Genomic DNA, 26,737 nt, shown 5'->3' with positions numbered 1-26,737 from the left:
TCTGAGTAGGTTATACGTTTGCTCGCTGAGCTAGTAGATTTGTTCTCAGGTGTTCCATCACCATGCTAGGTAACATCATTAGTAAGCCTCCGATGAAGCACTGGTGTTCTGTCCCGCTTGCTATTTATGTGTCTTGGTCTGTTATGATGGATGATCGGTTCTTTTTCTGAGAGGTTGGTAAATGGGGTTCAAATCAATGTGTTTGTTAATGGAGTTCCGATTTGAATACCAGACCTTGAGGAATTCCTGTGCGTGTCTTTGTTTAGCCTGTCCCAGGATGGCTGTATTGCCCCTCCTGTCTGTGTGTATGGATACTAGTGATAGTTGGTCATGTCCTTTGGTGGCTAGTTGGTGCTCATGTATCCTGGTGGCTAATTTCTTGCCCGTTTGTCCAATGTGAAGTTTGTTGCAGACAAAAGGCAGGGTATTTTGTATATGACATGCGTTCTGCTGGTTGTTGGTGCAGGGTCCTTTAAATTCATCAGGAGCTGTTTCACTGTAGTGATAGGTTTGTGGGCTACCATGATGCTTAGGGGACGGAGTAGTTTCATCATGATCTCTGAGATGTCTAGATGGCTAGAGTCTCTGCGCTTGTTGTGTCTTCTTGTTTAGGTCTGTTGTGTAGGAATCAGCAGATTGTTCCTGCATACATTCCTGCATACATTGGATAGGTTTTTACCTCAGCTTCTCATAGTTCTGGGTACTGCAGAGCGTTGCGGCTCGTTTAAATGGTGTCCTGATGCAGCTGCATTTGTGGGTGTTGGGATGATTGTGTTGAGTGTTTGGTCAGTGTGTGTGGCTTTCCTGACAAAGGTGTGGGCGTAAGTTTTACAATTTCTGCGGTGGCAGGGGAAGGTGCCAGAAGAGGAGGGTGGGTTGTTGGGAGGCATGGGCCTGACCAGGTCGTCACGGAGGGAACGATCTTTGCAGAAAGCATATAGGGGTGGGAGGAATATATATCCCTGGTGGTGGGGTCTGTTTGTAGGTGGCGGAAATGTTGGCGGATGATGCAGTTTTTGGTGGGGTGGAAGGTGAGGACTGGGGGGGGTTCTGTCCTTGTTGTGGTTGGAGGGGTGGGGTTTGAAGGCGGATCTGCACGACATGGACATCTTCAACGACATGGGAAGGGAAATTACAGTCTTTAAAGAAGGAGGCCATCTGGTGTGTTATGTGGTGGAATTGGTCCTCCTGGGAGCAAATACGGCAGAGGCAAAGGAATTGGGAATGCAGGATAGCATTTTGCAGGAGGTAGGGTGGGAAGAGGTGTAATCCAGGTAGCTGTGGGAGTCGGTGGGTTTGTAAAAAATGTCGATGTTCAGTCGGTCATCATTGATGGAGATGGAGAGGTCCAGAAAGGGGAGGGAAGTGTCAGAGATGGTCCAGGTGAATTTAAGGTCAGGGTGGAATGTGATGAAGTTGATGAACTGTTCAACCCTTTCACCTTATTCTCCGGAGAGTTAAGTCAAAAAATGCACTTGCACTTTTAATTTCCATTGCTTTTTCCTCCTGTTATCCCATGACGGCTCTTTTTTTCCAAAAAATATTTTTCAGCTGACAAGAAAATTTCATGTAACATTTTTTGATGGGGGAGAACAAATTGTAGTGAGTGAGCACTCGTGAAAATAAACAGGAGGAAAGCTTGACGGGAGGAAACACGAGGAAAACATTACCGCCCTCTCAAAAAAAATTGATGAGAGTTCAGAAACTGAAGTCAGCGAAAGAATGTTCCCTCTCTCTTGTGTTTCCCCTTGTATTTTGCACCTCTCTCTCTCTCCCTGTAAGGGCTCGGCGGTTGCTGAGGAGGCAGGGACAACACTTGATTAATCTGGACAGCTGGATGACACCGAACAGAAAGATGCCGGCTGTCGAGGACCGAGATAAAACCGAGGAAAATGACTGGATTTTCTTGATGAATGCCTGTGTATTTTCTGTCTGTTTAATGTTTGTGAAATCAGTGCTAAAAATGCCGGGTTCATTTCAGAAGTAAATCCTTCACTGCAGAACTCAATTCTATGGTCTGCTGGGTTTAAGTCATTGGTCTAAACATACTGTTATGTGGAGCCTTGTACCTAAAAATGGAGTTGGAAATTCACTGCTGCGGCAGGCCTGAGAACTCCAACAATAAGATCCATGTCCAATAATGAGAGTCAGAGGCACTCAGGTTTTCACAGGCACTGAAAAAGGTGCCTTCTGAATCCTGGGTATTTTGTGCTCAGCTTTTTCTATCCTATTATGGGGAAATAACTTGGCAAAGGGCTTAAGGTTTACATCTTCTGTAATTTATAAAGACAGATGCCAGCCAGCAAGTGAATGAACAGCTGTCATGGGATGCAACATGAATACTAACTTCCACCTCATTCATTTTGCAACCATTAAACCTATGCTTATTGAAATCTGCATTATCACCCTCAGAAATAGTATAACTCCTTAAATATCTGAAGATCCAAAATAATATGTTTATACATGTTTTCCACATATTGAAACCTGGAAATTTACATTTCCTTATGTACAAACAAAAGAACATGTCTCTTTAGTTATTATTGCAAAAAAACCCAACAATAATGATTTGGAAAGTCAGAGTGTGGGAAGCTGAAATTTCCATGCCATTTCCATTTCCCACACTCCTGAATTCTTTTGGTGCATCAAGGGATGACACTCCTGAAGCTAACTTGTTTAGCAGTTCTAAGCATACCTGCTTAGTTGGGGAGCTTCTCCTGTTCCTTGTGTCATTGGGAATGAGCACTACATTGTAGTCTCTCAGATTCCTCAACATGATCTCCAGGTAAAAGTGAGGGAGCTGAGAAGGAGCCTTTCCAGGGTCCCTCTCCAACAAAAGTCATGTGTTTTTGAGCCTTTCAGATCCAAGCCAAAAGTGTGATTCACTGATTGGTCAGAGAATCTGAAAGTGGGGTGCACATGTCATGGCTGAGCTTAAAAGCCTCCATAAAACCTGCTCCTTCACCATTTGTGTTGCTGACCCTGTGGGGATGTCGAGTTAAAATTTTACCTATGTTTTCTCCATCCCCATTGATGTCAGTGAATAATCTGACTGTCAATCTGGCATCAACTTGGTAAACTGTAACTTTCCATAAACGGCGACACAGTGGCTCAGTTGTGAGCACTGCTGCCTCACAACACCAGGTTCAATTCCAGCCTTGGGCAACTGTCTGTGTGGAGTTTGCACATTCTCCCCGTGTCTGCGTGGGTTTCCTCTGGCAGTTCCGGTTTCCTCCCACAGTCCAAAGATGTGCAGGTTAGGTGAATTGGCCATGCTAAATTGCCTGTCACATCAGGTGCATTAGTCAGAGGGAGATGGATCTGGGTGGATTACTCTTCGGAGGGTCGGTGTGAACTTGTTGGGCCGAATGGCCTGTTTCCACACTGTAAGTAATCTAATAACTTGCAGTTGACACCAATTTATTCAATGACTATATATGATATATAGAAGGTGATAACTTATGATGGTAGACTCACTGAAGGAAGTGTTTTAAGGAGTTGCTGACGATAGAATTTATTCTATTTCTTGATGCAATTGGGATCATACTAAAGTGAGGCCTGGAAGATAAAAGTGACTGGATGACATGTTGCGGTTGGAATAGTAATTTCTGGAATGAGGAAATATTATAAACATTGAGAAAGGCAAACATTGATTTTTAAACATTTTGTTTTAAAGTTCAGAATCTTCGAGAGTAATTGAGTTGCGATGTAATGCAGCTAATATGACAATTTACATAGACTAACACCACCGGACAGCATGGTGGCACAATGGTTAGCACTGCTGCCTCACAGTGCCAGAGACCTGTGTTCAATTCCCATCTCAGGCGACTCTGTGTGAAGCTTGCACATTCTCCCCGTGTCTGCATGGGTTTCCTCTGGGTGCTCTGGTTTCCTCCCACAATCCAAAAATGTGCAGGTTAGGTGAATTGGCCATGCTTAATTGTCTGTAGTGTTAGGTGTAGGGGAATGGGTCTGGGTGGGTTGCGCTTCGACGGGTCAGTATGGACTTGTTGGGCTGAAGGGCCAGTTTCCACACTGTAAGTAAAATTAAATTCAAATATAATTTTAAAGATATGAATACAAATGACTCATAGAAATATTAATAAATAATGTTTTTTTCCAGCTGTATTCAAATAGATATATTCAAAATACTCATTTCCTGTCCAACATAAAGGGAAATTAGTTTCCAATGTGCAATTCCTTTCAGCTGTTTGTTTTATTTTCATAGAACATCATGACATCAGAGGTATTAAACTATAATGCTAAAAACAATGTGAAACTTTAAAGAATGAATACGTGCTTTGGCTTGCACACATCCTTACTTCTATGTGGTTCTGAATCCAAGGATGCAGTCAACACTCCAAAACCTTTAGAATCATAGAATCACTACAGTTTGGAAGCAGGCCCGTTGGCCCATTGAATCCAGACAGCCACTCAGAATAGTATTCCACACAGACCCAACCCCTACCCTATCCCTGTAATTCTGCATCTCCATAGCCTGCAAATCTTTGGACTGACCTGGCCCCATGTGACTTCCTGCCACACACGTTTTTTTCCACAAGTTGTTCTCCTTAACGTCCATGTTTTCCCCAATGTCCAGACTTCACCACGCCTTTAGATACTGACTCTCTCCCTCTCTGATTTGACCACTGCTCTCAATGCTGACTGTCTTCCCCCCCTGACTTCACCACTACTTTCCTTGAATGCTATGAACGTACAGTGGATGCAGTTTCAATGTTCACCTTGCACCAATGATCTCATTCGACGTAACAGCACTGTTTACCTCCATCAACATTGACCTGGCAAAGGAAACACTTACCACACTTTTAGAAGAGACCATCATGCACACCCCAACCACCATCAATCACATTACCAACGAAAACATCATGAAGCTAGTGGACCTGTGCCTCACCACCCACTTCAACAACATAATCTACAAACAAACCAACAAATCCGTGGGATCTTCGCTATCAGGATTCATGGCAGAAGCGGTAATGCAAAGATTAGAACAAACAGCCCTACCAACCATCAAACCAAAAATGCACTACGTAGATGACACCTTTGTCATCACAAAACGAAACAAGATAGAAGAGACATTTAACATCATCAACAACACCCTCACAGGCATAAAGTTCACCAAGGAGGAAGAAACCGACAACAAACTCGCATTTCTGGACGTCACAGTCGAAAGAAAGGACAACGGAGAACTATAAACCTGCGTATACAGAAAACTGACAAACACTGACCAAATACTCAACTACACCAGCAACCATCCCAACACACACAAACGAAGTTGTATCAGAACACTATTCCAACGAGCCACCACACACTGCAGCACAGACGAACTTTGGAAAACAGAGGAGAACCACCTAAACAACGTATTCAAGAAGAACGGATACTCAAAAAATAGAGTCCGCAGATTCCTCAGGAACAAACCACAACAAGCAGACCTAACACAGCCAGAAACCCTAACCACCTTACCATACATCAAAGAAGTTTCAGAAATGACAGCCAGACTACTAAGACCCCTCGGAATCCTAGTAGCACACAAACCCACCAACACTCTCAAACAAAAACTAACAAACTTAAAAGACCCAGTACAACCCGTGGACAAAACCAATGTCATCTACAAAATTCCATGCAAGGACTGCCATAAACACTACATAGGACAAACAGGAAGAAAGTTAGCCACCAGGATACACGAACACCAGCTAGCCACAAAAAGACACGACCCTCTCTCCCTCGTAGTCCTACACACGGAGGAAAAAACCCACCATTTCGACTGGGACAACACATCTATCCTAGGACAGGCTAAGCAAAGACATGCCAGAGAATTCCTAGAGGCCTGGCACTCCAACCACAACGCCATAAACAAACACATAGATCTAGATACCATCTATCAACCCCTCAGAAAATGAACCGGAAATGACATCACCACAAACTCCAGGAACCCCATCCAGGACAAACATATAAATAGAAAGCAGGAGACAACAGCTTCGCTTCACTTGGAGGTCGCCACTGATGATGTTACCTAGCCAGGTAATGAAACGTCTGGATATCAAACCTACAGCTCAGCGAGCAGACCTACACTCTAAACCTTGTGACTGTAGAATGTACATTTAGCACTCCAATATAAACCTCCCCTTAAACTCTCCCTTCCCTGAAATTTCTACCACCAAGAAATGATAACAGTAATAAGTGAGAACAATTTCAAATTGACATTCACCTCAACTATCCCGATTTGTGCATACATCACTATCCTTCCAGTGTCACTGGGTCAATATCCTGGAATCTCCTACTTTGTGGGGAGTACTATTGCCACAAGGACTGCAACGTTTGAAGAAGATGAAAGTACTACCATCTCAGCGGAACTAGGTATAGACAATAAATGCAGGGCTTGCCACTGTTGGCATATCTTGAGAAAGAATTATAAGTCAGAGAATCTGTGGATAAAATAATGCACATCTGTAACCTATAGCTTTGTCAGCATTAATATTGTGCTAATCACCCTCATACTGTAGTTGTCTCTGCCAGGTGAAAAATATTGCTTTCCTGATTCATTGAACATGCTTCAGCTGAGGAGAAATTGCACACACAATGTAGGTCAGGTAGCGTTCAGGCACCAATTGACTAACTTTGACTCTATACTCAGATTTACACCTTAAGGTCAAAGTGAATATAACCATAAAGAGATTAAAACATAATATTGCATTTAATGGAAACATTTGTTCTGTGGAATTACAGTGAAATTTAAAATATACAAGATTAAAATCTTGTGAAGACTTGAAAGTCTTGAAAGATTAGTTTCTGTTAATCAGTCTTGGGAGTGTGAACAGAGGATATATAAATGATTCTATCAACAAAACACAGTATTTGAAAAATTTTGAAACAAAAAATGGATAATGTGTGCATATCCCATTGTCATCATTGCCATAAAGTTGACAACACCTAAATTGTGTGTTTAAGGCATTTAATGAACATTGATTTACTTGTTGCATATATTAGGGTTGGGGCAGAAAATGTTGCTGACATGTGGGTGTGGTATCCAGATTGACTCAGAATACTTGGTGGTAAAATTCAGGTTTGCATGTTCTGACAACAAGTCACCAGACTTGAAATGCCAATTATGTTTCCTCCCCACAGAAGTTACCAGACCTGCTGAGTTTCACCAGCAATTTCTGTTTTTGTCCTAGAGTTGTATTACTGGCAGTTTCGAAGCCTGTTTCACAGATAGTGGCATCCCCACCATTTCTCCCCACTATCAGTGGAACACCGTTTTGATGAGGGCTGTTAAGTCTCTGCAGAATTGGAATCTTGCAGAATAGGCAGATCAGGTGGTCAGTCAGCTTCTAACACCGATTGGACAACCATTTTTGCAGCTTAATTCCTTGCCACTTTGTACTGGTTCCTGCTGAGTTTTTGGAGGTATTTAGATTTGGAGGCATTGAGAACAGTGTCATTTGTGGTTACTCCAAGGGCTCTGTGTACCATATTGAACTGCAGCATCAGAGGGAGTTGGAGAAAAGGCAGCAAGGAAACCGAGCTGCTGACAACACGAGGAGGGAGAAAGGAGATGGTCATGTCCACCTACTTCTTTCCAGGAGCACTACTCTTACTTCTCCTAAGCCACTTGTATTGTGGTTGGTGTCTACAATTCATCAACAACATGGTGACAGAACTGTGCCACCTCTTGGAGCCAGACCTGGAGTCTTAGAGCATGGGGAGGACAGTTGCTGTGAAGGTGACAATAATTCTGAATATTTTGAGACACACTTGTTCTGGACTGAAATAGGGACAAAGTCAACATCTTGCAGCTCACTGTCAATTGCTGCATCTGGCGGTTGACAGAGATCCTGCTTGCCAGGAGGAGCAACTTTGTTATCTAATTTCTCATTGAGAGACAAGATAACAGGTTTCCCTATGGTGCAGGACTCATATGGCTTTTCACATTTCAAAGCTGAAATGTACTGAAACTGCAAAGGTTACCACCCTCTCAGTGAGCAGTTGGTCTGTAATCATGCTCAGCACATCATGCTGGTAAATGCCCACTATTCTGGCACAATCATGTGTTCATCCCACACCAGTTCATTCAAGAGAAAAGGTCATGTTGCTTCCAGCTGTCAGGAGTGCAAGGTTGCACAGGAATTCTGCTGCAGAGTATTCAGACGGAGACTTCAATGAGGTATCTCCATGCTACCTAACAGTGACAGCAGGCAGATTGCAGGCCAATCAATGCATCAAGCAATTTTCAGTTACCACATTGAACTAGAGGATATCTGCCCAATGACGTGGGTTATTCACTGTGTACCTGGTTGATGGTTTCACTAAACACACTCAATCAGCCAGGGCTGGTTGGCTAACAGGCAAACTGAAGAGTCACTAATGGACTGGCACTGATGGGAACATAAATGTCACCCAAGAGAGGATGGCAGGTTTATCTTCCAATATATCCCTGGCCTTTCCAGGGGTGGTTCTTCAGCTATTACAGCTGTTGGTAGAAAGACAGGTAGTTAAATAACTGTGAAACCCTGAAAGCCCCTTTTAGCAGTGGTATCAGCAGCAGAATGGGCCTGTATGGCATCTATGACAGCAAGCTGAGAGAGTATGAGCTCAGACTGTACTTGCCAGGCAACATTTTGATTAGATGGTTTCTGCCTTCTACATGATTGAGACTGCAAGTATAGACATGGGAGTTGGTTACCACTTCCACACTGGAAAGTTAAGCTCCAAACATTGTGCAAAGCTTATACCGTGTTCTCCATGCTACTTTACAGTGACATAAGGTTGCTTACAGGCCAGCCAATGCACCAGACGTTTCTATATGCATCCCCATCAGCTTTTCTCTTTGCACCACCCCATTTAAGTCCACGTTTGAATTCTCTGTAAGAGAAATCCTGGGTGACCATAAGCTCCAGGGAACTGGCACCTACACAGGTGGTCTGGCTGGGACCTACTCATGGCAAGTGGCTCACAACATGCAGATCAGAATCTCTGCTTTTACTTACCTTCATAACCAAGTTCTAGGGCATTATCATGCACTGAATTTCAATTCACAAAACTTTAAATCTGTGCATCCAAATGGTGATTGCTCCAATCATTGCTGGCATTGATCCTTCCATGAGAGTAGGTACATGCAACTGTTCCTGGCTTCCTAACTACTGTCACGATCTAATATAGGCTGTATTGCTTTGGAAAAGACATGTGTATTATTGTATGTGGTACAATGTGTCTGATGATACCTTTCAACCACACTATCCCCATAAACCTTTATGTCTTTGATAATCAAAAATTTATCAACCTTACCTTTAAACATTCTCAAAGACCACGTTTCTGACAGAGCTTTGGAGTAGAGAATTCCAAAGTATCATCACCCTCTTGAGTAAAACAATTCTCATCATCTTGGACCGAAATGGCTTCATCCTTATTTTCAATTACTGCCCCAAACAGGAGAATCAACTTACCTGCATATATCTGCCTATCGCTTTGATGTATTCTTTAAGTTTCAAAGAAATCACTTTTTATTTTTCACAACTGTGGAAACTACAGGCCTGGTTTACCCAAAATCTCTTCATAGAACAATCTCACCATCCCAGTCTGATGAAGCTTTGTTGCACTCTCTTTGTGGCAGTAGTATTTTTCCTAAGATAAAGTGACAAAAACTGCACAAAATACTCCTGGTGCAATCTAAATAAGCTTCTATACAATTGATGCAAGACTTCACCACTCCCCTACTCAAATTCCCTTGCAAAAAAGGCAATCATTCTATCAGTAATCATTTAGCTGCCATTTCTCTATTCTCCATTATACATTTTCTTGACTCTGTTTTATATGGACTCACATTTGTCTTGTCAAACATTTCCTTTCCATGCACTTTTGGAACATGTTACAGTCAAGTTTCATGCTTTTTGCTGGGTTGCATTTCTTTCCTTTACTTCCTTTTCTTATTAGTTTCTTGATCCTTCTTTGCTGTATTCTAGAAGCTTCTCAATCCTCAGATGTATCACTATCTCTGTTGATTTTATAGGTCTTTTGTTTTTAGTTTAAAACAATCCTTAACTTCTTTCACCAGCCATTGTTGACTGATCTTTTTCTGAGTTTTAGCACCTTGAAGGGTGGTGGGGTTTATCCAATTTGGCTCCCATCTTGTGGCAGCTCAAGACAAAAGAAAGGAAACCCAGTGGGAATGCAACAAAATCAGAACCTCTGGGCAAATGACATTGTTTTATAGCTGGAGAAGTGGATTTGATACTGCATGAAGTAAATACAAAAAATGTTTCTCCTGTTTAGCACTCAGGAGATTCTCTCTACAAGACAGTGGGGCCACATGTGCAGGCACCACCTCTGCTAAACATAGTTAAAAATCACACAACATCAGGTTATAGTCCAACAGGTTTAATTGGAAGCACACTAGCTTTCAATGTGCTTCCAATTAAACCTGTTGGACTATAACCTGGTGTTGTGTGATTTTTAATTATGTACACCCCAGTCCAACAGCGGCATCTCCAAATTATGTCTGCTAAACATAATTGGCAATATTGTGGTACAATGGCAATACTTTCATGTTAGATGGGATCAGAAATACATTATTGGCTTTGAGGTTGTTGTCTTTTCACCTGTTGTCACTCTATACCCTTGAGTACCATTGACTAGATTGTCAGTAATCAAACAAGGACAGACTGATCCACATTCACTATTTAGACTGAAGTATCTGTGTTTCTCAGTCTCTGAACCAGTCTCAACTTAATGTGATAAGGATTGGTTAATCAAGCTGCTTGTCAAAATTGCCTTCCTGAATGGAAATTGCCCCCTCAGCTTTTGGAGGTCAGTGTATATATATTATCTCTCCAGTTCGAGCCATCAATCAGGAATAGAGAATGCAAGTTCATTCTATCACTCTAAATGAAGCATCCAGGATCAAACATTAAATAACCTATTGTTTCAGATGCAAAATCCATAATGGCTATAATCATAGAAACCCTATAGTGTGGAAGCAGGCCATTCAACCCATCGAGTCAATTCCAAAGAGCATCCCCTCTCCTATTTCCGTAACCCTACATTTCCCATGGCTAATCCACTTAGCCTGCACACTTTTGGACTGTGGGAGAAATCAGAGCACCCAGAAAAAAACCCACACAGACTTAATTTTTATTTGACCTTGATCTTGATTTTTTTGTCATGTGAACCAAAGTACAAAAATCCAGGAGTACAGGGAAAAGTTATAATGTCGCCACTCAAAGCCCCATATTAGGGACAAGTACCTAGTTACAGAATCTTAAAAACAAGGTAGAAAGAAAGATTAAAGTTAAAAGTTAAAATTGCAGTAATTAGAGAATAGTGTGAAACATACAAAATAAGGCAAACCTTCTTAGTTTTAAGTAGATTTTTTTTTAAAAAGCTGAAAATTCCAACATTACAGTCTTTCTTAAGTACCTAGCCACAGTGGGATTGCACTTCGAGGAATCACTTCGCAACCAGAGGTCCACACTGAAGCCAAGAGTCCACCACGCCAGTTCCAAAGATCACCACATTAGGTGAGGAGGCTGCCACACCAGACCATGAGTCTGCCACGCTGGGCTTAAAGACCACTGGGCAGGCAGAAAGACCACAATGCTGGACTGAAAGTCTGCCATGCTGGGTGAGGAGGCCACCCGTCCGGGCTGGGAGTTTGCCCCACCTGAACAGGAGGCCGCCTCACTGGGTCTGCCCTGAGTCTGATGCCAGGAGTCTGCGGCTGGGAGAAGAAAGAAAAGAGAAGGAAAGAAAAACACAAAAGAGAAGAAAAGAGAAAGAAAAACGGAAAAGGAAGAGCCTTATCTGAAGCATCCTAATCCACTGCCATCTTGCACACAGGGAAAATCTGCAACCTCCACACAGCCAGTTGCCCGAGGGTGGAATCAAATCCAGGTCCCTGGTGTTGTAAGTCAGCAGTAAGCCACCGTACCACCCTGTCCAAATGGCAGATAATGATAGATCTATCTGGAAATCATTCTAGTCAATATTCTGAACATCTTCAGCAGTTCTGTCAACAGAATTTGACCTTTATCAATGACAACATTATTAAACCAAATGCTCTGCAGACATGAGTAGAAATCCCATGCTGTATATTTGCACAGTCGCTTCCAAAGATGTTCAGCAATTTCATTGTACTTAGTAAAAACTTGTGATTTGAATTGGCAATGAGGAGAAAGTGAGGACTGCAGATGCTGGAGATCAGAGCTGAAAATGTGTTGCTGGAAAAGCGCAGCAGGTCAGGCAGCATCCAAGGAGCAGGAGAATCGACGTTTCAGGCATGAGCCCTTCTTCAGGAATCATTCCTGAAGAAGGGCTCATGCCCGAAACGTCGATTCTCCTGCTCCTTGGATGCTGCCTGACCTGCTGCGCTTTTCCAGCAACACATTTTCAGCAATATTATGTACAATGTTAATTCTTTCACATTAAATGGGGTCAGAAACACATGAATGACTTTGAGTTGTTTTTAGGGTTTCCTCCAGCTGTTGTCACTCCCTATCCTAGAGTATCAATGACAGATGTTGCAAATGCACATTGGTCCTCTTGAGTGTCAAATTTTGTTGGATAAGCACTGCTGAAAACCACAATCTTCAGGAAAGGGCTATGTGCTGAACTTAATCTGTAGGATGTTCTGTGACTGAAACACCTTCATAAGTATCAAAAGCAATAAGATATTGTCTCTGGTCGGCTAATGGTATCTGAAGAGAGCTCTGTTTTATGTCAAGTTAAGAAGTAATGAAATGATGTTGATGGTGCTTGGATTGTAGAAAGTTAACCATTGACTTGAATTATAACTTGCCCTGCCTTAAGTCTATGTTTTCTTCTTTTGGGTTGTGTAATGGTTAGGTTCAGGATACATGGAGATTTTGGTTGGTTATACCATCTACCTCAAGTTATGCAATCAACCAACAGACAGATAATCACTGAATAATTGAGTACAATGACCTTGACCATTCTCAATACTAAGTCTGGACCTCAAGTCAAACAAGGAAATCTCTTACTGATTACAGCTACCATCCTCCCTCAGCTCGTGACTCACTACTCCTTTGTTTAGAATCACTAAGGGTGGTTTATTTCATTGTCAATTGTTATGATCCATGCTAATGAAAATATCGGACAAATTAGATTTTAGAGTGAAACCTGCCATTGGTTTTATTTTTACCATTTTGTTACTACAGTGGCCAGCCACTGAACAAATCAACATGAAGCTCTTGATGTACTTTTAACAAAAGAACATAAGATTATTACACAAAAGTAAAACAAAGATATATATTATTATTTGGAACAACTTTGAACGATCTTCTCAAAAACAACAAAAAGGAATAGTTCATACCTTTTATCCCTAGTAATATGCTTTATAGACACCCAACTCCAAGGAAGCATTAGCTCTTTCTTTAGTCTTTCATTTCATTTTAGTAAATTGACTAGCATTTCAATTTAGTGACTTTCTGCACATTCATCCTGAAGTCATACAGCCATTCAGGATAATGCAGTTCTATATTTCTGATTGAACTCTCAGAAATAATCTCAAGGATTTGACTATTGTATAAGCTGCTAAACAGCACGTCCGAAGATATGGGTCATTCCTGATAAACTGGAACCTGCTTTGGGCCCCTAGCCTCCCATTCTTTAAGTCATCAAATCTCAAGTCAAAAATAAGCAGGAATTACCTCACTAGACAGCTTGTTGAGTCAATTAACTTGCGTCACAATATTTCTTGGAAAGGCTATCTTTAGCTCACTGCTTTGAACCTTTTTAAAAACCTTCACAGAACTAAACCAAAAATGCATTTACCTCTGCTTTAGACTCCAAATTACAAATAGTAGTAAAATACTATAAATCTTCACCACTCAATCATCGGAATGGCTCAGTAGCATCATTACTATCTGTGCTAGTTGAGACTTGAAGAATGTCTGGGCTGGGGTTCAGCAGATGTTGAGAACCAATGCTGGAAAAAATATTTGATTGACCTCATGCAAACTAACCTAACTGTCACCGATATAATTACCCACTACAGCATAGGTAGAAGATAGCAATGCAAAAAAATAAAGTGGTGTCTTAGAACTTCTGAAGAAGAATCGCATCAGACTTGAAAATTAACTCTTTTTTCTCCACATATGCTGCCAGAACTGCTGAGGGTCTCCAGCATTCTCTGTCTGTTTCAGATTTCCAGCATCTGTCGTACGTTATCTTTACTCCTTTCAGAGTTGCATATTTCCATGCAATCCCTTCTATTTTTCTAAACTCTAGAGAATATAAGCCCAGTTTACTCAGCCTCTCATCATTAGGACCATTACCATCTTCAATCTGAGGGTCAAGTGGATGATTCATCTTGGCCACCTTGAGGTGGCCAAGATGCAGACACTGGTCACTTTAGCACTACCTCTTCTCTTCTGGGACTGTCCATCTTGAAGATGCTCTACTCTTCTCAAAAGTACAGAAACAAAATTTCTAACATCTCCCAGTTCTGAAGAAATCATACCACACTTGAAATGTTAACTCTGTTTCTCTCTCAACAGATGCTGCCAAAATTGCCATGTTTCGCCAGCATTGTGTTTACATATTTTATATTTGTTTAATATCATTGCTTTTATTTGTCTCCACATACAATATCATTATTTTCTTTACACATGTTTATCTCACTTTTCAGTGAGTGCCTCTGGATGTTTTAAAAATTTAATCTTCAACATATCATGCTCCCTCTAAAGACAAAGAGCCACAAATGGCTCGTAGGGGGTGGAAATGGCTGGAAAATTATTGAGGTTTTCTGCGTTGATTGTCCACTTCTTTGGGCTATTAATCTTACTGTAAAGAAGCAAAGAACAAATGTCTTTGCTTCCCTAAAGTAGTAAAGAAAACTAAATGGCCATTCTTGTGTGCCCCATACTGTCCTGTCAAATCCAATAAGAACAATGCACAGAAACAAAAACAGAAGTTGCTGGAAAAGCTCAGCAGGTCTGGCAGCATCTGTAAAGAAAAATCAGAGTTAATGTTTCGGGTCCAGTGACCCAGGAAGGATCACCGGACCCAAAATGTTAACTGATTTCTCTGCACAGATGCTGCCAGACCCGCTGAGCTTTTCCAGCAACTTCTGTTTTTGTTTCTGACTTACAACATCCACAGTACTTTTGGATTTTATGAACAATGCACAGTCGTGTCCGCTCAGATCCATGATGTGAGGATCCTCAAAATGAGAGAAATAAAAGAGAATTCACACTTAAGTTCATCAAATTTGTGGCAGAAGCTGAGCAAAATCTGGATTCCAATTCATTTTTATTCTTATCAAGTCTGCCATCTTGTGTGCTGTTAGGGGACTGCAGAGTCTGTTAGATTTCTATTTCATCTGTGGTTAAATTCTAAGAAATAATCACGTGACTTCATTGAGGCAAATCACACGATTTCTTTAAGTCTTATCCATAGAACTGGCAACATAAATGGAAGAGATTGATCCATTCTACCATTGTTAAGAACTAATGGTTTAATTTACAAGAGGTCTTAAAGAAAACCTTAAGATAGTGGAAGTAAAACTTTCTCGACTTGGATGGCTAGGAGTCGAAAGAATAAAATATGAAACTTTCAAAAATCTTCAAACTAGATAGGCTCTAATGCTTATAGCTGATACCATGGGAGGTAACTCCAAATTTCATAACGTTGACAAATAATGCTAATAGCCTGAACTTAATTAGTTCTATTGCAAGAATTTAGGCAATTTACTTGCCATATAAGGCATGCTAGGAATTGCAGCCTGGTATTTTCTATGTATACTAGAAATATTATAACTAACAAGATTTGAGAGGAAAACCAAGATGTACTAAGAACTGGGAGAGTCAAACAACACAACAGTAAGAAAATGCTAAAGCATTAGATGGGGTCAGTGCAAGGGAATGCAGTAAGATCTGAATTAGGCTTACTGTACATGTATGTGAAGTGTGGTACATAAGGTTGGAAAACTGCATGCTGAGGAAGCCATGTGGAAGTATAAGGTTGTGGAGATACAGGAGATCTGGCTGAAAAACATACAGAATACAAAGTATATACAGGGCACTAAATTTTCCTGGATGAAAGGGAAGGAAAGAAAGGAAGAAGGACAGCAATTTTGTTTAAGGATAATGTTACAGTGCTAGAGAGGGGATGTCCTAGAGGTGGCAAGGACAGAATATATTTGGTCAGAGATATTAAACAATGGAGGTACTATTATACTGTTGGGAGTGTGTTCTGTAGGCCTCCAAAACAGTGAAAATGACTGAGGAATAAAGTTGCAAGGAAAGTAGGGAGATGTATGTATAGTTTGTTAATAATGGTGGGATTTTATTATCTTAGTATAGTTGGGAGACCAACAGTAGAAAGGACAGAGAGGAGCAAACTTCTAATGTGCATTCAGGAATATTTTCTACATTGGTATGTTTCAGTCCAATGAGGAAGAAGCCCTCTGCTAGATGTTGTTGGAGGGAATGAGGTGAGACAATTGGTATCAAGGCAATGGGTTCCCAAGATGTGGTCATGATTCCCAATAGAATTGCAGTTATAGATGTTGCAATTGCATGCTGTCCCTCTGAGTTATCAATAGTGACTGTGGAGAGGACATTCTGGTCAGGACACTCCAACCCACTCTTTGCTTAGCACCAAACAGTAAAGAGGTGAATGGTGAGCCTAAAATACACTTCTAATCTTCAGAAACACCTAGAGTGATAGTTATTGTGCAGCACCAGGATATTTGTGCAATGACTGATGCAGGCAGAGGCAGGGAAATGAAAATTAGTCACGACGTGCAAACAAAAATCATGTAGCTGAGCCAGGTAGGTAAGTGGCTACTTTATTGTGTTTCAGTTCTTGTTTGCCTTTGTACAGCAAAGGGTGTCTAGAAAATGAAAAGCATTACTGTAGTAAGCTAACAATATTTAAGAATTTAACTTGACTTCACAGAATTTTGTTACTAGGGAACATGGAGAGCTTGGAACCTACATGTATATCTAAAATAACATATTTACAAAGTGGCTTAAAAATAAATGTTTTCATATTTATATAATAAGTTTAATAATTTATAATGACTTTTTAATAATTATATACTCAATGTTATAATGCTCTTTGTTGCTGGTTTGTCTTTTCTTGTGTCTATGGTGTCTACCTTATTTTCAAACATTAAAATGGTTTCACTTTCAACAATAGTTTGGGAAGTAGGGTATTAAGGGAATGTTTAGAAGACAGTGTTCATAGTGTAGAGCTTAGGTGGTTTACAGAAAAAAGACATTGAATTGTGCAGTGTATAAATAATTGGGGAAGGTTAATTTCTGTGAGAATGAAAATGGATCTGTCTTGATAAATTGGAATGAGAGATTGTCAGATAAAACTGTAATTGACCGTTGGGTTATTTGTGAAGAGAAAATACTCCAGCTACAATCAATGAAGAGGATATTGGCAAAGTCGTTGTGATAGTGGAGGTAGTTGAGCCACTGAATGGGCTAAAAAGTGAGAAGGAGGAATTAGAAACACTGGCTGAAATTGAACTGCTATTGATAAGTGAACAGTACCAGATCAATTCCACAGTCCAGAACACTGGAGGAAGTAAAGAGGGAAATTGCAGATCCATTGTCTATCATTTTCCAATCTTTCGGAGATACAGTGTAGTGCGAAAAAAAACCTCAGCAACTATAGCATAACCTCTGTGGTGGTAAAGCTTTTTAGAAATGATAAACTAGGACAAAATTAATAGCCCCTTGGAAAAGGATGAATTAAAGTAAGGAAAGTCAATAAGAACAGGTCAGAGGCTGGGAATTCTGCCCTGAGTGAAATATCTTCTCGCTCCCATTTTATTTATTTCAAGATGTGCAGCTCTAACAACACCCAAAGCTCAACACTACTGAGGAGAAAGCAGTCCATTTGATTGGCATCTCACCAATTAACTAAAATGTTCACACCGGCACATGCCTGAGAGTGTGCCATCTATAAGATGCACCGCATCAACATGTCAAGTTGTCACCTATACAAAGAGGGAGAACATCCAGCTTGAGTTCCTCTCCAAGGTTCACACCATTCTGACAAAAATATATTATATCCTTCATTGTCACTAGGTCAGAATCCTCAAACTTCCTACCTATTCATTCATCATACACATTTCAGCAGTTGAAGGTAGCAGTTACCAACAGCTTCTTGATAGAAGTTCAGGATAGGCAACTAAGGCCAGCCATGACAACATTGTCCGTATTGCATGTAGGAATAATAAAACAAACAAACAAACAATAATAAAACATGCCCAGCTCTGCAAACGTACTGACCCTGTAACTTGGTAAAATTACACCTTACATATTGTTCCATTTCATTATTTGCTGTTCTCAAAGGTAGTAGACATAGATTAGGATTACCTTCAATGATATAGGAAAATTTAAAAAAAGGTCAGCAGGTCTAGCAGCATCTGTGGACAGACAAAAGGTCAACATTTATCTTCTGATATGACTCTTCTTCTGTACTACAGATGTCATTACCAGACCTGAAACATTAAACTCTGCTGCTAGCTCCAGAGATGCTGCCATACCTGCTGAGTTTTTCCAGTTTTGTGTTTGTTTCTGATTTCTAGCATCTGCAGACTTTTGCTTTTATTCTACATTTGAAAAGGTATTTGTAACTGAGAATCTATAACAAATCTGATTGCGTTCAGAAAGCTTCTAAGATACAATTTCTAACCCTTCTTTTTGTCAGAATGACTCTCTGGAGCATGGTTGTCTTAGATTAATGTTTCTATAATACTGGTAACAGCAGTTTGAGATAATCTGGATCTTTCCAGGTGCGAATGCATTAAGTGACAATAATTCTTAACATTTTACTTGTCGAATTGCCTGAATTCGAAAATAAAATAAGGAGCGTGACTGATCTAAATTTAAAAAGATTGCTGTAATAGGCATTCAGAATCACATCAGGCTTAAAAACAAAATCAAGCAGCAAATCAGTGTTTAAAATTAAAACATTGAGAGGTCATATGCCCTAGTAAATAGATCTTCTATCTTTAGTCCCCATATCTTTCTGATAATTTTGAAACTGTCACCGTTGAAAGAATTTTGGCAGCTGTAGGTTCAGCTATTGATTTCATCTTCTACCCTTTAAGGAAACAATTGACAGTGGCAAACAGCAAAGCAAACTGGATTGGAAATGTGGTGCCGGTTTTAAGTTGTGGAAGGTGAGGAGGAACTGGACAAGTGGTGGTCACTGGCTGTCCTTGTCAGGGTCATTTACTTTGCTGCCCTTGTGACTTTCAGTTTTCATCTTAGATTGTCAACTCCCACCTTGGATAGTACGTCAGCCAATTTCAGCTCTGGAGAGTCATGGGAGGCCCTCCAATGTTGGGAGTCTGCCTGCAGTCCCTCACTAGACAATTAGCACAGACCCTGGCCTTTAACTGGCTACAGTGCTGAGAATTCCAGTGGCTATACATTAGGTAAGGAGTTGGACTTGCACACTTTTCTAGTTCTCAACTAGATTGAAAATCCATCCTAAGGTTCTTCAGTATATACTGTTCCATTGGGTAACATAATTCATCATTCACTCTGACCTCTCTCTCTCTCTCTGTGAAGACTTCAAACGAACTTTCAATTTTACAAAAATAATTATGTACATTATCTGTAAATGATTGGGACATAACCAATTAAATATATTTTAAACTTCAAAAGTTCAGAATAACAAACTTCAAAGAACCTTGTATTTGAATTGAATAGACTGGTTCCTCCAGGACATAGCTGACTCAACAATTACATGGTAACCAACTCCTATGGAAAACTGACAGGAATGAACTACTTTAATGATAAACACAAAAGTAATTCATCTTTCCTTTTTAAAAACTGGCAGCTTGCTCCCAGGTATTTACCAAAGTCACTCCAAATTGTTGCCTTTAAAATTAATCGGCAGTACCTCAGGATGAGTCATTTTCTGCTCAGCAATAATCTACAAAGATTCTGCCAAGATTAGAAATTCTATACTGATACCTTGTTTCACTTTGGTTACATAAAAATTGGAACAAACTTCTCTATTTAATTTTGAAATGAAAATGCAAAGCCAGCAGTGAGGTTTACACCTAAAACAATTTAATTCTGAGAATACCTTTTCAACACATGAACAAAATATATCATATCCTGCTGACATGATTTTGTAGGAACATGTATAGAAAACAGCGAACGAATATACATAATTTAGAGGAACTTTTCCACAATGCATAAAAATGCAATGGCTGTGGTAAGACAAAATTGAGTTCTCTCTCTTACAATAAGCAGCTTTTATGCAATTGACATCTATCCTCTGAGTTAAATTACAACACAGAGCACTCCTAGGTTTTTATACATTAATTTTACTTGGATGTGTGGAATATAACATTTTCATTGGAGATTACTTCCTGGTACTATTACACCACATGTCAGTGCTTTTACGTCATTACTGGAAAACAATGGCATTAACTCCACACACAGCCAAATTAAACCATTAATTGGTCATTCTTTTGGATGGCATCTGAAAAAGAAAATATTAAAAATTTACCTTGTTTGTAACATTAAAACATTTCAGGCATGAAACCCTATTGACTGGGATACTAGTTAATTTTCAATACAAGATCCATTGCATATTATGTCGGTATAAAGGTGCCATCACCATAAGGAGTCAGTACCAAAGATGATCACTTCTTTAAAAAAAGGTTTTTATTTAAATAACCAAAGCTACAAATTTAAAATGAGCTATTTTCAACATAAGTAAGAAAAAGTGAAGGTGAAATAAGTCAGGAAGGTGAGGTTGAGAGAAAATAGAAGACATGGTAAGGAAGGACAGTATTAAAAACATTTATTGTGCAGTATAGACGATCCTTCGAAAATCTGAGTAATCCTATTCCAGCAGAGTTTGAATTTGTTTCAATGATGTTTGCAAACTGAGAATCTTTATTAAAAAGTGTTCAGTGAGAAAACTGGAAATTTCCTAGTCATCAAGTGTTATACTTAAAGACTGAAGGCAATCTTACCGTGGGTTTCATACTACCATATATGCCCCATTCAGAAAAGTTTCAAAAATTTCTTTTTTTGCTTTTGTTGGTAAAGGACATACAAATAATTGTACACATTAGAACATCAAGCTCGGATTTATTGTTAAGTTAAAGTATGTTCCCATTCCTTGCCAAGTCAAATTCCTTGTACTTACACTTCATGTAAAATAGCTAGGTGTCTAAGCCAAAGAATTTTCTACCAGTAATCTATTTAACTAATTAGCAATGGGTATTAATAGCTTACATTTGATAGGGAGTGAAATATGCTTAATTTCATGGAGAATTAATCCATAAAGAAGTCTGTAAGTTGGTTTTGTACTTCATTAAACTCTTCCTGGGTAATCTATCCAAAGCCATGTTAACAGCTGTATAAAAAGGCACAAAATATTGGTACTTAAAATTCTTCCCATATGCAAGTGTGCCTTGAACAGCAATTTTTCTTTCTTCTCAGATGCAAGAGCAAGACTAACAATGCTCACTCGTTTAGGTAAACATGAGCAAACTTCCCCTCTGCACATCACCAACTTTCCTACATAACCTGTATGGATGGGATTCAACAGAAGCTGATCATTCCACAGATATTGGCAGCACTCCAGTTGGTTCTAGGTTCACAGAAAAAAAAAGCAAGTTAATTTTAACATATTTGACCACAATCAGATCATGGTGAACCTAATCTTGTTCCAGTATAATGCTATAGCTTTTCCTGTTACATTTCCAGTGCTTCTACAGTACTTTCTCTGCAGGACTGATTTCATGCTAAGGTACACAGGAACTTTCCAGTATTTGGCCAAATAGGCAATATCAAAGTATGAACCCCAACAATAAGTACTAGCAATCGATCCTAACAATTGATGAAGTGGGTGGGGGAAGGGAAGGTATGTAGCAATATTATAGTTATCCATTTTCCACAAAATAGGAGTCACTTGCTTAGAATCAGCGGTGATTGCTATAGTTCATCATCCTCTCATTTACCCCAAAGGTGTATATCAGGCATTAAGTCTGAAGTTTGTAAGATTTAAACAACATATTGGAAACACCATTTATATGGATGATTTCGGATTGTTCCAGGATTTTATTTTTGAGGATAGAAGAAATGGAAGATTAGGTCATTGTGAATTATATCAGCTATAGCCATTGTTGTTAAAATTAGCATCATAATATCATCCCACAGTTTTGCTATATTCAGATATCAACTGGACTGAAGAACTTTATTTAAGAATGCCAAGATTTTATTCAAGATTTTACTGCTTTCACAAAAGAGTTATAAATTAAATTGAATGTAAATGCAGTAGACAGCTGCATTTTTAAAAAAAAAATTGAGGCTCTTTCGAAGAGTGAATATGAAAACAAAAATTGAATGATTACAAATGTAAGAATTTGAATTTTTTTTCTCTGTTAATGCCATGACCACTCTCTAGAGCTTCCATTCGAATGCACTTCTCCTTCTAAAGGCAATTCCTCACACTTGCATATGGGAAGAATTTTAAGTACCAATATTTTGCACTAAATGTTAAAATATTACACTAGAAGTAGGTCCAATCCATAACATTGACTCAGAATGAGTTAATCGTTGAGTTTATGATAATGGTGATTTTTTTTTGTCGACTGGAGGGTTCAGAATTGAGCTGGAGTTTTTGAAGCACAAGGGCACTTATTGGTATGTTTTGATTTTTGTTGAAAAGGAAGAAGGAACTCACTACTTTTTAAGGTAATGATCAGAACTAAAAAGAATATCAGGTCACACACACAGAGTGGATTGACACTGTTTTGAAGTGTTTATTTTTTTAAAAAAATGACAAATCTATTCTCAGATGTAATTTTCATAAGTTTTACTGAGTTACCACAAATATTGAGTAATTTATTTTGAATTACATTAAATGTTTTTAAATTTTACCTCATTAAAAACACATTGTGTGTTCAATGATATGCAAACACAGTGACTGAAAACTCAAAGAGGGTCTTTTCAACCTGAAAGTAATTTGCACTGAAATTATCCAATGCACTTAGAATAGAAACTTTACCCCGTTATATTTAAATAACTAATCTTCTTCAGAATCACTGTTGCTCTTTAACGGAGCACTTGTCCTGATAGATGACATCAACTTATCTTCAATCTTTCTTCGTGGATTTTCCTCTAGCTCAGTTTTGATTGCACCAGAATCTGACAGTTTCCATTCCAGTTCTTCATTGAAAATAAAGCAAGGAGAAAATAAGACAATACAAGGAACATTACAATATTATTTAATTCAAAAAGATTTTAAAAAAAGTATCCTCCTCCCTCCATTCCTGCAAATGGAACTTATCGTCATTCAGTTATTAACTGGTGGGCATAAATACTAAATCATAATATGTGAGTGTATATTCAAATAATTTGGATCAGCTCCGTATTGTATACACTATGATTAAAAGCCTCAATGGATCTGATGACCCATACTTTTCAAAGGTTACCACACAAAATCTGTTAAGCAAAAGATATTATGTGATCTGATGCTTATTTTAATCAAATAGCTAATTGACTATTTGTGAATGAAGAACATATTAGTAGCAGTTAATTGTTTAAATTGCTGAAATCATTTTGACACTAATTTGAGTCATCATCTAAAAAGTACTGATAACATTATGTTTATGGATGGTTCTTAAAGAAAATAGCTGATTTTAACCAACAATATTGTTATAAATCTTTGGGAAAAGGGAGACATTTATTTTTGAGAAAAAAATCCAATACTGAGAGACTGCAGTACAATTTAAGTTAAATTCTTAACTGTGTCTGTTATACTGCCTCCCAATCTAAATACTTGCTTGACTATTTTTAGTAGCCTGCCCACGGTTCATTCCCTCCCAGTGCAGCAAATTCTCTTCCCCAGCATCGACTCATTTGATGCACAACAAAATCAGTTTGTTTTTATCTTTTCAATGTTTTTTTCCCCCCCAATTTAGTTCACCCTGCACTTTTGTGAAAAAAATTGTATAGATTGTCATAAATGATACACATTATATAATAAGTCATAATACACATTTAAAATGTGCACAATTAGTAAACTTACACATTGGCAGTAGTTAAAGGGATTAGTTGCAATTTCAAAAAAGCAAGTTACCCAACAAGCATCATAGACACCTGTTTAAATAAGCAGTAATTGAAGTCTGAACTGCAAATGAGAGAGAGAGACACGGTGGGGGGTGGGGGAAGAGGTGGAGAGAGGGAGAGCGAGAGAGAGCGAGAGAGAGACCCGAGAAAAATCCATTTATCTTTCAAGTTGTGACTTTTAACTGATAAGTCAGAGGCTTTTTAATGAGTGAACTGGCCACCTTGTCTCTCTTACCAACCAGTGAAAGTTTCCTGAGAGAAAGGTGACTGAAGCAACATGCTGGCCAGTGAAAAAGATCAGTACATTAAAATCAGTTCGACAACAGAATCTGGGAATGAAGAGGTTAGAAACTCCTTCCAAAGTGAATCACCGCACACTTTTCTGCATTAAAGTCCATTTGCCTTCTCTCAGCCCATCTCTGCAGCTTATCTATTTGTCTCTGTAGCCTACAACATCCTTCATCACTATCCATAACTCCTCTGATCTTTGTCATCTGCAAATTTACTAACCCATCCTTCTACGCCCTCATACAGGTCATTATAAAAATGACAAACAGCAGTAGCCCCAAAACAGATCCTTTCTGTACACCACTAGCAACTGAACTCCAGGATGAACATTTCCCATCAACCACCACCCGCTGTCTTCTTTTAGCTAGCCCACTTCTGATCCAAACCACTAAATCACCCTTAATCCTATGCCTCCATATTTTGTGCAATAGCCTACTGTGGGGAATCTTATCAAAAGCCTTACTGAAATCCATATACACCACTTCAACCATTTTACCCTCAAACAGGAAAGGAGAGGTTCGCCCTGTTGGAACTTTACTATAGGCCTCCGAATACCTCCAGAGATATGGAGGAAAGGATAGCAAAGATAATTCTGGATAAGAGCAAGAGTAACAGGATTGTTGTTATGGGGGCTTTAACTTTCCAAATATTGAGTGGAAATACTATAGTTCAAGTACTTTAAATGGGTCAGTTTTTGTCCAATATGTGCAGGATGGTTTCCTGACACAATTTGGACAAGCCAACAAGGGGCGAGGTCACATTAGATTTGAAACTGGGTAATGAACCTAGCCAGGTGTTAGATTTGGAGGTAGATGAGCACTTTGGTGATAGTGACCACAACTCAGTTATGTTTATTTTAGCGATGGAAAGGGAAAGGCATATAATGCAGGCAAGAGTTATTGCTGGGGAAAAGGCAATTAGGGAAGATTTAGGAAGCATAGAATGGGGAAGGAAACTGCAGGGGATGGGCACAATTGAAATGTGTAGCTTATTCAAGGAACAGCTACCGTGTGTCCTTGCTGTCAGCCAGGGAGCCATGGTTTACTAAAGGTGTTGAATCTCTCGTCAAGAGAAAGAAGACTTATGTTAGGGTGAGACATGAAGGCTCAGTTAGGGCAAGACATGAAGGTTCAGTTAGGGCACTTGAACTAAAGGTTAGCCAGGATGGACCTGAAGAGAGAGCTAAGAAGAGGCAGGAGGGGACATGAGAAGTCATTGGCAGGTAGGATCAAGGAAAACCCTAAACTTTTCTACGGGTATATTTAGAATAAAAGAATGACTAGAGAAAGATGAGGGCCAATCAAGAATAGTAGTGGGAAGTTGTGCGTGGAGTCCGAGGAGATATGGGAAGCGCTAAATGAATATTTTTCATCAGTATTCACACTGGAAAAAGTCAATGTTGTCGAGAAGAATACTGAGAAACAGGCTACCAAACTAGATGGGATTGAGGTCCACAAGAAGGAGGTGTTAGCAATTCTGGAAAGAGTGAAAATAATTAAGTCCGCTGGGCCAGATGGGATTTATTTTAGGATTCTCTGGGAAGTCAGGGAGGAGATTGTAGAGCCTTTGGCTTTGATCTTTATGTCGTCACTGTCTACAGGAATGGTGGCAGAAGACTGGAGAATAGCAAATATTGTTTCCTTGTTCAAGAAGGGGATTAGAGACAACCCTGGTAATTATATACCAGTGAGCCTTACTTCAGTTGTGGGTAAAGTGTTGGAAAAGATTACAAAAGATAGAATTTATAATCATCTAAAGATAAATAAGTTGATTAGGAATAGTCAATACAGTTTTGTGAAGGGTAGGTCGTGCCTCAGAAACCTTATTGAGTTCTTTGAGATGGTGACCAAAAAGGTAGATGAGGGTAAAGTGGTTGATGTGGTGTATATAGATTTCAGCAAGGCGTTTGATAAGATTCCCCATGATAGGCTATTGCACAAAATATGGAGGCATGGGATTGAGGGCGAATTGGCGGTTTGGATCAGAAGTGGGCTAGCTAAGAGAAGACAGAGGGTGGTGGTTGATGGGAAATGTTAATCCTGGAATTCAGTTGCTAGTGGTGTACAGCAAGGATCTGTTTTGGGGCCACTGCTGTTTGTCATTTTTATAATGACCTGTATGAGGGCGTAGAAGGATGGGTTAGTAAATTTGCAGATGACATTAAGGTCGGTGGAGTTGTGGATAGTGATGAAGGATGTTGCAGGTTACAGAGACAAATAGATAAGCTGCAAAGCTGGGCTGAGAGGTGGCAAATAGAGTTTAATGCAGAAAAGTGTGAGGTGATTCACTTTGGAAGGAGCAACAGGAATGCAGAGTACTGGGCTAATGGTAAGATTCTTGGTAGTGTAGAT

The 26,737-nt window shown here is 39.5% G+C and overlaps 2 protein-coding genes across 14 annotated transcripts in view; one reads left to right on the top strand and one right to left on the bottom strand.

The window, feature by feature from the left end:
• LOC122550642 (uncharacterized) overlaps positions 1 to 26,737 on the top strand; it is a 119,821-nt gene that overhangs the window by 20,273 nt on the left and 72,811 nt on the right. For 4 of the 11 annotated variants that reach the window (XR_015757426.1, XM_087988104.1, XM_087988105.1 and 1 more), the window contains one exon: positions 1,783 to 2,650. The exons of 5 other annotated variants lie outside the window; for them this stretch is intronic. Coding sequence is in view for 3 of the 6 variants with exons in the window: in XM_087988104.1 (XP_087844230.1) it covers positions 1,783 to 1,824 (42 nt within the window). In the remaining 3 variants the exon portion in view is untranslated. 2 more of the 11 variants (XM_087988102.1, XM_087988107.1) reach the window with 1 other exon arrangement.
• Positions 20,054 to 26,737, bottom strand: part of pdcl3 (phosducin-like 3) — a 41,623-nt gene continuing 34,939 nt past the window's right edge. For 2 of the 3 annotated variants that reach the window (XM_087988099.1, XM_087988101.1), the window contains one exon: positions 20,054 to 23,195. In XM_087988099.1, the coding sequence (XP_087844225.1) occupies positions 23,053 to 23,195 (143 nt within the window). In that variant the 3' untranslated portion in view covers positions 20,054 to 23,052. The remainder of the gene's footprint in view (positions 23,196 to 26,737) is intronic. The other variant, XM_087988100.1, reaches the window with a different exon arrangement.

Source organism: Chiloscyllium plagiosum, unplaced genomic scaffold, assembly GCF_037043375.1.
Source record: "Chiloscyllium plagiosum isolate Xiang-an unplaced genomic scaffold, Cpla_swu_hap1 HiC_scaffold_6, whole genome shotgun sequence".
Lineage (NCBI taxonomy): Eukaryota > Metazoa > Chordata > Chondrichthyes > Orectolobiformes > Hemiscylliidae > Chiloscyllium > Chiloscyllium plagiosum.
The sequence above is the reverse complement of the archived record's forward strand: the minus strand, read 5'-3'. Positions and strand labels throughout refer to the sequence as shown.